The sequence below is a fragment of the Stegodyphus dumicola genome, chromosome 3 (assembly GCF_044657685.1).
Source record: "Stegodyphus dumicola isolate Sdum_Otavi_A_Nest chromosome 3, ASM4465768v1".
NCBI classification, from domain to species: Eukaryota; Metazoa; Arthropoda; class Arachnida; order Araneae; family Eresidae; genus Stegodyphus; species Stegodyphus dumicola.
In genome coordinates this window covers 137,091,611-137,106,250 of record NC_140770.1, presented here as the reverse complement: position 1 = coordinate 137,106,250, position 14,640 = coordinate 137,091,611, and the positions used below count along the sequence as shown (strand labels likewise).

Below are 14,640 nucleotides of genomic sequence, written 5' to 3'. Positions count from 1 at the left end.
CATTTCTTGAGCTTCCAAATCTTTATGCGACTTTGCATTTATAAGTTTTAAAACCTGAAAAACGCACATGTGCGCGATATTATCGATATGCGATTATTTGTAGGTACAATAAGACACCGCTTAACGCGGGGGATACGTTCCATCAAAGCAGAACGTAATGCGAAACAGCGCTAAATGAGGCTATCTTAACATGTAAATAATTGGGTTAGGGGACGATGGATAGAAAATTGGTTAGGTATTAAATTTAATAATGTTTTTTTAATAAAAATAAACCCACATTTATTTCTTACAAAAATAAAAACAATATAAACGAATATACTTATAAAAACAATTAAAATTCTCGGTCAGATCATTCAGTCTATTCTGTGTTTCCAATTTTCTGCCTTTTTGTCAAAAAGGCATTATGATAGATTGGCCTAATGGCATATTGCGTTCAATTTCGTCGTCAATCCATATAGACAGTCGTTTTTCGATTTCCTCTGTAATGTTATTTCTAGAACGGGTAATTCTAGTTGCAGAGCTTGACGTAGTTGCAGTAGCCGATGACAGTATTTTTTCTTTATTCTTAAGAATTGTCCTTATTGTTGAAGTTGCCAAATTCAATGCAGCACTAATTTGAGATTGACGTTCACCAGAATCAAATCTTCTAATCACTTGCATTTTAGTTTCCAGTGAAATGCTTTTCTGGTTGCTTTCTTTTCTTGTTTTTTGTTATCACCCATGATAATATTTGTCACTGTATTAATCGTTATAGTATTATATAAATTTATATTTAGAATAATGTCAACAAATGTTTCAAATGATAAAAACGCGTCCGTATAGCACCACACCAAACAAGAAACACAACTACATTGTTTCGGATATGTTATTTGGAAACCTAGCGCTGCGCACAATTTCGGGGAATCCCCGGGTTGAAATAAAAGAGCGCTAAACCGAAACAGCGCTAAACGAAACAGCGTTAAGCGGGGTCTTACTACTGTACTTTATATTTTACCACGATATTTTCGATGTCGATGTTTTTAACCTGCGAAGTTTATGAACCGCTTTATTTTCGACGACTATATTTTGTATCCCGATGTTTTAGAACTGCGATGTTTTCTCTTTATTTTCTCCCACGATGTTTTTGTACCACGACGATTTCGCCTTACATTGTTTTCCCAGCGACGACTTCCTCCGCGATATTTTTGCCTCTATGTTTTCGAATGTAACCCTTTTCTTTATGTTCTAAACAAAGACTCTGCAAAACAGGTGCGAATTTAATTCTAGGAGAACGAGAACGCAGTAAGTTTATCTTCAAACACCATCAAATCAAAGAATGTCAATGGGTTCCTTGATTCCATTCAAGTTCTTCGACTGAGCTGCCAGACAACGCTCTATTCAAGGATGATGCTATGATGGAAATTTAAAAATTTTCGCTATTCAGAGGTAGAGGAGCAGGAGTTTGAAATATCGCTACAGGTAGCAGTTGGATTTAAACATTTAGGAGAAGCATGACACATGCGTCGATTACAACGTTTGATGCTGGCGGTAGAAAAGTCTTGGGCATTTGTTACAGAATCATTTTGTTTCTCCCAATGGCGGCCACAAGTCATCATTTAGACGTTGACCACTACTAAGACTGGAAGCTGTGGTAACGTTATTATGGAGGCACATTATATAGGTGAGACACCTACGCTTCCTATGACGGGACGGTCAGTTACAACCATTCAAACTCTGGACCTTTGGTATCGCAATCGACTTTCCTAACCACTATACCACCTGAGCAGATTATAACAGAATCAACCATCAGAAACTCCTTTTGGTTTACTGTCCAAATGATATAATGATAATCCACATGCGAAAATATAAATGATGAAGTTATTGTAACAGAAAGTAAAATAAAAAATGTTGACGTCTAAGATTCTTCTGATGATGAAAATACACTCTTTTGCAAAACAATCGAAGCACCAAGAAGGACCATCTTGATCGAACATGCCATCTTGATCGAACATGCAAATGATCAAACTTTCAAAGCAAATGAACAGGAATCGCTATCATAGCGCGCATTTCTAGTGCGCAATTCGCAAAGTATAAAACCAGTAACAGAGGTGTATAATTTATCTTTTTTTGTTGCTGCCATTGTAATTCCGTAAAGAAGCAACTAAAGATGCCATTACGACGATATCTAAGACCTCACAGACAACTAAAACGACTTCGAACGTAATCAGTCGCATTGTAGGGTTGCGTTAAGCTGGATAATCATACCGAACAATAGACCGCCGCCTCCAGAGTACAGACACTGCTATGCAAAGACGTTGGCATCAATGGTTGCGACAAGGAAACTGCCGACGAAAGAAGGTTCTGGAAGGCGAAGGAGCGCAAATGCGAAGCAAGATAGGATGATTTTTCGCCAGGCCAGAACCGCCCCAACGGTATTGCCGACTATCCAAAGCACTACAGATGTATTAGTTTTACAAAATATGGTTTAAAAATAGCATTGTCAAATATTAAATATATTATTATGATATAAGGTCATGTTCTGACGTTGAAGAAAGCACACGACTGCATGCGATGTCATTATAAGTAAGAAATGTTTCGTTAATGTCAGTATTTTAAATAAATAACTGCCGTGGCTTGTCATTTTTTTAACTGCGGGTGAGGATAAATGATGCGATATGTAATTGTCAAGTTTATGTTTTTATTGATATTGAGAAAAGGTTGTTATATTACATTAAATGACGTCATATGAACTAACCTGAAGTATAAAAAATTTTTGTTTCCTGGTTTGGCAACAAAAAAATTATTTACGAATTGGATGTTGCTTGGAAAGGAGGAACTCATTTCATTTATATTGAAATTTTTTTACACATTTTCTTTTCAGGCATTCATAGAACATACAAGTTTTGCTTTGGCCGCAGCTCGTTTGTCTGGCTGGCTTATTTACGTTTATCATACTAGTCCATAGAACACTAGTATATATTTATATATATATATACTAGTGTTCTATGGACTTTTGCATCTTAGCCTATTTTTCCCATATTTCTCGGATAAAATAACTGGGAGCCTCTTTCTTCTGTCTTCTTCTTCTGAAGATATTTCCTCCACTGCATTAACTTCATTTTGGAGTATAATTCGCTAACGGCTTATTTGTTTATCTGGGGACATCGTTCGTCATCCAGTACAATCTTCGTTTGGAAAACTTGTTTGTAAACCGATTTGTTAGTGATCAAGTTGTAGAGACATTAGGTATTTTGAAGCTGGAGATGTGAAAAATGAGCAATGCCCTTGCCAGGACTTGAACCATGGACCTCTCGAATACGCGCCGAGTATGCTGACCATTACACCACGAAGGCATGCTAAGAAGGCGGGAGATACACCTTATATACTCCCCCTTTTAAAGGGCGACTGTGAATTAGGGAACCCAATCGCCAAATCCTAGTGGTGGAGAATCATCATGCACCACCTTTTTAGTTTGGGCGCCACTGTAGAGACATTAGGTATTTTGAAGCTGGAGACGTGAAAAATGAACAATGCCCTCGCCGGGACTCGAACCACGGACCTCTCGAATACGCGCCGAGTGTGCTGACGATTACACCACAAAGGCATGCTAAGAAGGCGGGAGAAATACCTTATAAAGTCATTCGTGAACCATTCAAGGCGGTTCGTATTTCCACTATATTAGAAAAAGGCATTTATTGTAGTATCTTCTCAAGTTTCGTTCAGTATCTTTTATTTTTCATCGTATTCATTTATGTTTTGCGTTTATATTTGCATAGTTAGAAATTCTGGTATAAATTGCATCTTTAAATTCAAAAATCTTCATTCAAAATTTGTGAAGAATACATTCACTGTTTACTTTTAAGCAGTTTTATGGGATACTTATTTTGGTGAACGCAGCCAATTAAAAAAACATGAAAAATTTAATTTTTTAACATAAAAATAAGCTAAATTAGATTTCATAAAGGTACGTATTCAACTAATTTATTAATAAAATTTAGAACAATTTCTACAAAATGATTAATATGTGAATAAATAAAATTTAAAGCACACACATGAAACTTTGTATCTTTACTTTAGATAGCGGTTTCCTTAAGCATGTGTTACAGGAAAAAATTTTGAAAATTCGCTAAAAGTTTTAAATTTTATTTTGTTATGTTATTAAACAAATTTATATTTTAAATCACTATTTTTTTGTTAATAGTTATAATATTTTTATTTAATGTTGCATTGTATTCCTATAGAAAAGCGTTTCTCAATCTGTAGCCCTCCGAACCTGATGTTGTGGTCCTCGTAGATTTCCAAAAATCATAAAATATAAAATTCAGATTAACGCCATATACCACGCCACCGTTTACATTCTCTACGGACTTCACTTCTCACTCTAGTAACGAAAGAGGAATTTAATGCACATTAACTGTGGTGCTTCTTAATAGCATACATACAAACATAAATAGCTATGCAAAATCGATAGGCTCATCCATCTCATTAATTGTGAGTACCAACATTTATTTAGTTTATAGCTAATAATATAAAGATTACTCAAGTTCTAGTAGCCTTCAATTATTAAAAACAAATATAAATTTTCTTTCATTAACTTGAGTATTTAATAATAACAATATAAAATTTAATTAATTTGAATTAATTACCTTTTAAAAATATAAGTCATTTTGTATTAAGATATGCTAAAAAATTTGGTTTCAAAGGAAACAAGAGTAAGATGGTCCACAAAACCTTCAAATTTATAAAAGTGATTTTCTCTTGAAAATTGCTTGAGAAATAATGTACTAGGAATCCCTTTTCTTTGTTCCATCTTTTAGAACAGTTAGAAGCAAATAGGTACGATTCTAAAGCGTTTATGAGATTCCTGTTTAGACGCACTACATTCGATAACACGAGAGCATCTAAATGTAATAAAAGTCAGTTTTTACTTCAGTATAGTGAATAGAAAATATTTTTTAGGAAATAAAGTGTACTGAAACTTATTTATCGTTGAATCATGTATTTTATCATTTATGTATTTAAACAAATGCAAAAATTATAGGATTTTGATGCGGCTTATAGGTCCTAATTGTGTAAAATTAACTCAAAGCTCTTTGGGCCGTTTTAGACTGACAAGTAAGTTATCGCTTCATCTAAAATATTAAGACAAAAAATTAAAAGGGTGAACAAAAAGCACAACTTGTGCGTGCAAATAAAGTCCTGAATCAGTAGCAGACTGAAAAAATAAATATCCCGTCGCAGATTGCAAAAATTAGCCTATTTAAGCTAGCTCACTATTTTCACGGCGTAATTTAAAGTCTGCTAACAGAATGGCTAAAGCCAGGATATCCACTATCAGAGCTGTGCGATGGAATGCACACTGCAAGCGACGCTGCCAAAAGCTCCATTTCTAAAACATTCAAAACTGGGGATTCAAAATCATCTAATTGGCATCCCAATGAGAACTGCAGAAAGGAGAAAATACAGTAAAGGTTTAAGTCATAACAATTGGTTAATTAACATGAAGTACTCAACAAGCTAAAAGGTAAATGTAGTCTTACCTTGTCCTCCATTTGGTTACATTCTACAATTTCTAATTCCGTTTCTTCGCCATCTAAAGACACAGTTACCGTTCTGTTCAAACTTTCATCTATGGGAAGAATAAAATCATTAACCCAAAATATACTTAATAGTTTAATTTCAAGCGCTATTCATTCATTATTCAAGCTATTCAAATATTTAATGATTTAATTAGCCCAGCTTGTATCATTTCACAGATCCAGCTTGCAATTAATAATGCTAGAGATCAAGAACATTGCTTTTAAATCGATTAGTCATTAATCAAGATTTTAAATCGATTAGTTGTTAATCAGTAATAACAAATTCAGTTCGAAAATAAAATCAACTGTCTTACGCTTTGTCGAATGGCGATTCATTGGCGCATGGGAGATACAAATATTTTATTTCGGGGATTGACAACAAAGTTCTTTCAAATTGCAGAGTTTGCTGATTAAACTTGAAAGACAAATTCAACAAATTCATATGCTTTTCCGAGTAGCAATATATTTCTTTTAAACCGCTGAATTTTCCAATTAAATTCAACGTAAATATATCGCGTTTTGGTGAATGGCAATACATATCTTTTAAATCGCTGAGTTATATATTAAAGTTTGCACAAAACATAAAATATTAATAAAGCTCGAAATTCAACATTCGCGCTTTGAGGGTCGCATGTTCGGGTGGGAGACTATGAATGTACAAAATTTTTTGGCTCCAAGTGTCGCGTTTTCCCAGACTGCGGAGAGCACACATACATAGCATGCTTTCATACAGATTCTTCATTATTTAATAACAGAGATTTAATCATGACAAAAATGAATTCAACCCAGTTAAGGAGAAATGGTTTCGAATAAAAAAACTGTTTCTCGCTACAACAACTATATTAAGATATCTGTGCTGAATACGCATGTCTGTTGTTTTGCGTGTGGTCCAGCACTTGACATGAATGGTTATCTCTATCGAAGTACAAACAGGAACTGGATTCTGTCCAATTGGATTGGCAAACAGATTCAGCAAAGGGCAAATGCCTCTAAGATTCTAAGCTGCTTGCCAAACCACTGAGTATAAAACTCTTTAATAGGCAGATTTATGTTCTTAACCCTAATATAAAGATTAGGAAAGTTCGCGTAAACAAGGAAGCGAATATCTACAAAAATAAACATAGGTTATAAGGAACAGCATTGTTTTATATTTGTTACAAGTGGCATCATTTATTTCAATCATGTTGCTGGGGACACTGATTTGGAAATTAAACGAGGTGATTGAATAATAGAAAATTTTAAAGATCTCAAAGAAAACTCTTAAATAATTTGTTGTTTTTAATTCGCAGCTTTCGTGTCTTGGCAAAAGAGGAGAAAGTATTGCCACCTGCGGGAAATATTTATTGCAATATCGAAGGTTACAAGCGGAAACATCGCTAACGAAAACGTCGCGGAGAAAACAGTACAAGGCGAAAACGCTGTCGAGAAAACATCGTGGGATAAAAGAAAGCAAGTAGAAAGTATTGCGGTTCTAAAACAACGGAGTATAAAATATCGTGGTTCAAAACCATCGCAGTTTTAAAACACCGTCGAAGAAAATATCTTGGTAAAAAATAAAGCACCTACAAATCATCGCAGGCCGAATAACATCCCAGACGTGATTTTCAGGATTTAAGAGGTCTAAATGTTTATTAGCGTAATAATTTCTGAGCGCAAGAAGGAAAGAGGAATACTTTTACCTTTCTATTTTACATTTTTGGATTTATACTTAGCGCGATTATTACCTCATATATAAGCGGCTTAAGTGTTTCTCGCCGATAGTTTATTGGTTGCTTGCGTAATTGTAAATTGTTTTATTCCCCGTGCAGTGCAGCGCGTGACGAATATTATGAGAAAGCTAAGCAGGAAAAATTTAAAATACAAGAGCCCGTGCATTGAACATTTAATGAATAAATTTGACATCTATATATAATAGAATTCGGCAAAAACCGGAAACGATGAAAAAACAAATAAAATGAAATAAATAAATATTTTTATTATATGCGGCTTAAGTGTCTGTTTGTTGTCGATAATTTATTGGTTTCTTGCATAACTGTACTAGCCAATGGGGTGAAGTTGCCACGGCACAGGATTGCCGTTTCAATTGAGACGTAAACAATTTCCTGTAACAATGCCTTTGCTATGACCATCAGTAAGTCTCAGGGACAAACGCTTAAGCGCGTTGGCATTTTTTTACCTGAGCCTGCCTTTGGACGCGGTCAACTCTATATTGCCTGTTCAAGAGTTCGTAAAAGAACGGACGTAAAATTAAAAATAATGGATGTCCTTTGCAAGGCGAGCTTAAAAATGATGGAAAGATCTACACAAGAAATGTTGTGTACAAAGAGATCTTTGACATGTGAATTAACATTTTATTATTTAAATCACCTTTATTTCTTAAGCTAGGCTTGGCTTTTAAGAAATGTACAGCCAGTGGTTTCCTTCATTGCACTCTGCTTTAAGCAATTAAGCAAGTAGAAGGGGGAAACCCCGTGGGGTAGTAAGCAAAGAGGCGTCCTCGCCGCCTGCCCTGGGTAATTCTGTTTGAATCAGCAGACACCTTTGCACAAATCATTTTAATTACAATTTATAATATCTAGAACAGCGGTCATTTCGTATGACCGCCGGGCTTTTTAGTTTAATAATAATCGCGCTAAAAACGCGAGGAGGAAACTTAAGCATTGAAAGACTGAGAACGAGTAGAAAATTAATGCTACTCCATAGCATATAATGGATACTTTTTAAAGGTTAATTCTCTTTTACAAAGATATATTAGTCTAAAATATAGTCTAAAAACAATTAGAAAAGGGAAGATGAGAAGATGATGCTTATATAAAAATTCTGTACCTTTTAGTAATTTTCTTTTTGCTTTTTTATCAAAATGTTATTAATTAATCCAAAAATATGAAATATTTAAGTAACGGTATTCCTCATTTCTTCTTGCTTTCATAATCACTGCGCAAGTAGCCACTTACAACTTTTAAAATATAAAAAACAAAATGTCAGCGATATTACCGTCATGCGATGACTTTTAGATGCTTTATTTTTTACCATGATATTATCTCCGACGATGTTTTAAAACTGCGATATTTTTTAGCCTCTTTGTTTACCACTACGATGTTTTAGAACTTCAGTGTTTTCTCCCATAACGTGTTGCACGACGACGTTGTCTTCTTGCGTTGTTGTTTCGTGCGATATTTTCAGCGGATGACGCATCAAAAGATATGGAATATATATATATATAAAGGTGCAGCGTTATCTGCGGGTACGAAATGTCATGCATTCAATCACTGCTTAAAAGTTTCAATATTATACACTGAATATTAAAAACGCATATTCGTATGCATTTTTTGTAGATCAAAAATCTGGCGGTAATGGACTGTACCAGTAATGGACTCTAAGTTGCTGTGAAACAACAGTTTCTAAGAGGGTTAACGTCTGGTTAAGTGCCAAACAAAAGCTGAAAGTAATTTTTTTAGACCAAAGGTGCAATTTGCTCAGAAAGGCTACGAATTTCGTTTTGGCATTTTGGTTCATCATAAACGGGGTTTCACTTTTCAAATTGTTGCTACCAAATATTAGAGCCCGCATTATATTTAAAGAAATTAAATAATGAAGAAATTGCGTGGATGTATCTATGTTTCTCGCTTTGTGATAAAACAACAATACTTATAGCCATCAAATTTTAAATCACGTAGTCCTCCATTCGAATATGGGCATCTGGAAACTCTAATTTGGAATCTGTTTTATTATCTATTTCATATTTTGTAAAAATTTAAAGAATGTTTGATTAACAAACTCAACGATTTCAAAGCCAGCAACGGCAACACTGTACTAAAAAAAAAAGTTTTCTTCAACGGGCGAGACTGTGTATCGGAAATTCTAAAAATATGTTTTTTTTTTTTAAGTACTTTGTGATATTGCTGTTGAATTGAGTTCTATGATTTAAGTACGAAGAACATATTGAATAAATAAAGGTAACTCACAAAACGTTAAAATCACGACCCTTTAGGATGTAATCTAAAAGCTTTCAATTTTTTTCCCAAGAAACGAAGAGTTTGGTGGCTACACGAAAACGTCTTCTTGCGCACTCCTTGCAAACAGACCATTCTCAAATCGTGCCGCCGAAGAACCTTACTGGCTGCGTATTGGAGATTAATCGAAGGCCCCCATCATTTGTCCACGCTCTGAAAATGACACTGGGTCACCCTTTACATCCTCAGTGGTTCAAGCAGGAGAGTCCGTCCTGCAAGTTTTATTCTCAAATGTATTATGAGAATGTGATGTGACATTAACGTTATGAAGGTCCGAGACAGTAGCCTCGGCAGCATCTGCTATTGAATGTATATATAACTGTAAATATGAATTGAATTAACGTTATGATTAACTATTGCATCTGTGACTTATTATTATTTGTTTGATGGACTATGTATTACGACTATAAACTATTACCTATGTTATTATGATTGTAAAATATTGTGTTTATTTTGTGACTGGGATTATCATTCTCATAGTGTGACTATTTTGTGACTGTGATTATCATTCTCATTGTGTGACTATTCTGTGACTGTGATTATCATTATCATTATGTGACTATGATTACGGACCAGTGCTTAAATTGCACCGGAGCCCGGCTTCCCTCAATTCCCCTCAATTTTTATGATTCCTCTCAATTCCCAAGATTCTCCTCAATTTTTATGATAAATTACAATTCTAGCCGAAGTGCATCGGTGCCCTAAATAAGATGAGTTCCGGTACTTCTTTCTTTAAAACTGAGCTACAATTTCAAGGAAAATCTGGTTTTTATCAATGTGCGCTTTCATCGGTGTGGGTATTAGTTGGTTGGGCAATTATCCTAATGGGGTCTTTTTTGTGGGCTTTTGTCGCGTGCGCTTTCGTCCAGTGGGCTTTTGTCTGGTCACCATTATACAATACAATAAGGAATTAAAAATAGAGCCTTGGGGCACTCTTGCTTTAATCGGCCTTCGCGACGAGTATTTGCATTATTTCGGATGCGAATGATTACTGTTGAAAATGCCAGTGATTGCGAAAATAAGTGAAAATAAGTAATGGATTAGCTGAATAGTGTCTGTGCTGCATGGAGGCACTCTGAATGTGCGGCGAGTCGAAAATCCTCTTGAGAGGTTGGTGGTGCGGAAAAGGGAGGGAGACCCTCAGACTCCATCAAAATTGTGAGCGGAACTGAATGAAGTCGTACTGTCACCTGTATGGTGAAGGCTCTTGTCAGCGACAGGTGCAGTCTTGCACTGCTTGCCCCGATGAATTTCGTGGTCTTATTCTGATGTTACTGTCAGGCAAGTGAGATAAGTCACAACAACAGGTTATCTGGAAAATAAGTTTTGATTATTTATATATAAAGCAGAAGTGCCAGACGCCTTTAAAATTCTTTTGTACTCATTCTTTCAGTAGATGGAAGTTGTAACTGTAAAATGAGAATCATGTTATGGCCAGTAAACAATCCACGTTTTGTAACAACTGAGACAATGGGTTGAATCATGGATAATTAGGAGACTAATATTATTCTTCTTTTTTAAACTACGGTTTTTTTTTTTTTTTTTTTTTTTTTTTTTTTTTTTTTTCCCGTAATTTTTTTTCCTTTTCATTAACTGCATTTTGGAATATTTCCTCTTCAAAGTTATATAGCGGCGTAGCTAGACTGGGTGTTCACCTGGGGCGGCACATTTTTGGACATTTCGCATGCGAAACCGGTTGTAGGAATTAATCATATAAATCTTCGGAGCAGAAAGATTAATTGAGATTTATTGAATTATGGGAAAGTTCATACGATTATGTGCCTAAGATCCGGGTTGTCTTCGTGAAAAACTTCTCCGTGAGCGATTTTAAAAACTGGAAAATGGCTAATATTCACATTGTGGAAGAAGCACTGTCTCGCATTCATGTAACGCATGCGTGAATACAGCGTTACATACTCTAAGTTACACCTAAACCACAAAAGGCCATCAGCCCGTTGTTTGGGACTTGACCTCATGTCGAATAACCAGTATTCAGCCATCTTATACATCAGTTATTAGTGACGGGAAGCATCACTAAATGCCGAATTGCAATACGAAATAGGAAAGAACAGTTTTTACGCTCGAATATTCAAAGACATTGCAAAGACTTCGTTGTCTTGGTATGTGTTCTTTATTTATTCGAAACTTTTGACCGGAAAATATAAATAACAATTAAGTTATTATCTTAATGACATAAACAAAGAAGATATCCTCACTGAGATAGAAATACTTCCGAATTTTATTTCTGTTACTGTTTGGGAAAATGAAACCGAGAGGTGGCTTGCTGTCGGTGGAAGTCGCTTTGAACTTTTAGAATTTATTCTAAAATACAGGATAGTTATAATTAAAGTTCCACTTTTAAATGGTCTAAAAGGAAATTTACTGGACCAAATGGGTTATCAAACTTGGTAATCGTGTAAGAGGTCATAAAAATCTATTTTCCACGGAAAAAGGTTCGAAAACTCACCACCAGGGGGAAATGGTGCTGTATGCAATATTCCTAAACGAAATAAGACATGAAGGCATCGGTTTAAATTGTGTTTAATCGTTTCTGAAAAGTGTTAAAAAGCTTAAGTGTGGCATTCACCCTTGTCCGAACGCAAGTTAAATCGTATTACTGCATTCTCAAAAGCAGCTCTCAGCATATCAGGAGGAATGTTACGAAAATGTCGGTGTAGCTCATCATTCAATTCCGCCAAAGTGTTTAGATTATTACCATATACAATGCTCTTATCTCTCTGATTGGTCGACGCTTATTCCAAACTCGGCGTAAAGTTGAAAACTTTGAACCCTATGCCACGAGCCCTAAACCAGATTAGTCAAATCGGCGTCAAAATCTGTGACTGGTTGCTTTGGCAACGGAGCTCGGCTCTAACCACTTATGTTCTTTACGCCCCCCCCCCCGTCTGAACGAAGTTGTCGACTTTACGCCGAGTTTGGGATAAGCGTTGACCAATCAGAGCGAAGCTAAAAATAATCGACTTTCTGCAGACAATTTCGCTGTTACATCGAATTTTTTTTTTTTTTTTTTTTTTTTTTTTTTAATATGGAGCACATCGTATCCGAATGAGTTGTAATCGTATCCGAACGAAGTGTTGATCTCGCAAGAAATCTACGATGATGACATGCATTTTTTAATGAGTTTGCACAACAAATTGAAAAATATGGATGAAACTCGTAAAGCGAAAATTAAGCTCAGGATCATGCACGCTGTGTATGATCCTGTAGATGATTGATTCCATTCATTATTTTTCATTTTATTATGAAAATTCTTTAAAAAAGGCATGCTTGCAAAAATTTTATTTTTTCTGTGTAAATTATTATTATTACTTTCTTCCTGTTTATTATTTTTGTATAAATTATTACTATCATTTTCTTCCTGTTAATTATTTTTGTACTTAAGAATAAATTTATTGAAAAAGCTGGAAATAGTGTATTGCTATTTGCTTCAAATGCTGATTTTCTTTCCAAACGAACTTTATGAATTTTTTTTTTTTTTTTTTTTTTTTTGACAGTAAAAATTTTACTTTAAAAAGAAAAAAAAAATTATTTTAACTTATTTAAGAACAGTCACAATCGTTAACTGAATGGTGTAAGCCTTGTATAAGTAATAAAAAAATAATCTTTTTAGAAAATGCTCTTATGAAGTCCAAGAAGGAAAACATGCAGTTGAAATATCCTTAAAACTACAGTCAACAGTCTAGACAGTTTTGTTTCCTATTGATGTTCTGTTCTGTTATTTAATTACGTTCTCCATGAAAGGAATTTACTTTTAATGAAACTGAATAGCACACATAAGTCGTAACATGGACTATAATTTAATGAATAGTATTTATTATTATTATCCACTCTTTATTACTATCATTTGAATGGAATTTTGATCATTAAATTCATGCTATTTCTCTGGTAGAAATTCCTGGATAAGGTATGAATGTTTATAATTTTGTTGTATTTGAAGACTTGGGTACCTAAAATTTGTCAATGTGAAATTACTTTTGAAATATTGGTTGTAAATAGAAATGACAGCATTTGTTGAAATTAAACTCTTTTTGGTGCTTTAATATGCATGTCTGTCAGTGAGTGAAGAATTGTCATAATATGTTAGCAAATGAAAAGTCATTTAAAGTAATTACTTCTGACAGTAGACGTGGATGAAACTTACATCTATACATCTCAAAGCAGAGCAGAGTTTAATTTGAATTACTGTGATATAAACATACCAGTTTTCAGAATTATCCACAAAAATTCCTGAAAGTTAGTGTTTACTTTGTGCTGTATTCTCTCGAATGTAATCCCCCCCCTTTTTTTTTTCAGAAAAAGCATATGAAATTCAGGGATGTGGCTTATAGATGCATACAAACAGCTGGCAACACAGCAAAATGTATTTAATAATTGAGCATAAAATACATTGTTGAGTGAACGTTTCATAGTATTGTACAAGTTTAGTTGTGGTTGCTGGTTATGGTGATCACTTGTGGGATACTAGTACCAGTAATAATTGATACTGGTAGTGCAGCCAACTACTGTAGTAATCGACAGTGACAGTGAATAAGGAGTGCTAAGCATAGAAACATGTTCCTTTTGATTGAATATTAAAAAAATAATAATAATTAATGTATGGTAAGTACTGTTTTCCGCTTAACTGCTTTCACACCTGCAAAATGGAAAAATATGCAATTTCTCCTAAGAGAAATTACATATGAATTGAAGGTTTTATATATATAAATATGCATGTGCATGTGTATAGTATAGAGAATACTACAGTGCAATGTAGAAATCTTCCATACTGCTTTGCACAGAAATATGTGCCAACCAAGTATTGGTCTTTCCAAAAAAATATCTCTAGACCATTTCGTTCTTTTTCTTTTTTTACACTCTTCCGTTGCCTGTTGGCTAATAAGAATGGCAGATAAAAGAGCCTTCTGTTGAGCCAGTTAAACTTTGTGGTAAGCTGGAAAAGCCGTGACACAAAATAATGAAAACAAGCAGTGAGAAAACATCACGCGAAAGGTATAAACACATCCACGCATGCGCAGATTTAGCTTCTCTCATTGGCCACAGAGTAGACC

General features: G+C 34.7%; 1 protein-coding gene across 1 annotated transcript in view; it reads right to left on the bottom strand.

The window, feature by feature from the left end:
* LOC118199386 (GTP-binding protein RAD-like) overlaps positions 1 to 14,640 on the bottom strand; it is an 82,879-nt gene that overhangs the window by 20,087 nt on the left and 48,152 nt on the right. The window contains exon 2 of the mRNA XM_035371234.2: positions 5,520 to 5,608. Coding sequence (XP_035227125.1) covers positions 5,520 to 5,608 — 89 coding nt within the window. The remainder of the gene's footprint in view (positions 1 to 5,519; positions 5,609 to 14,640) is intronic.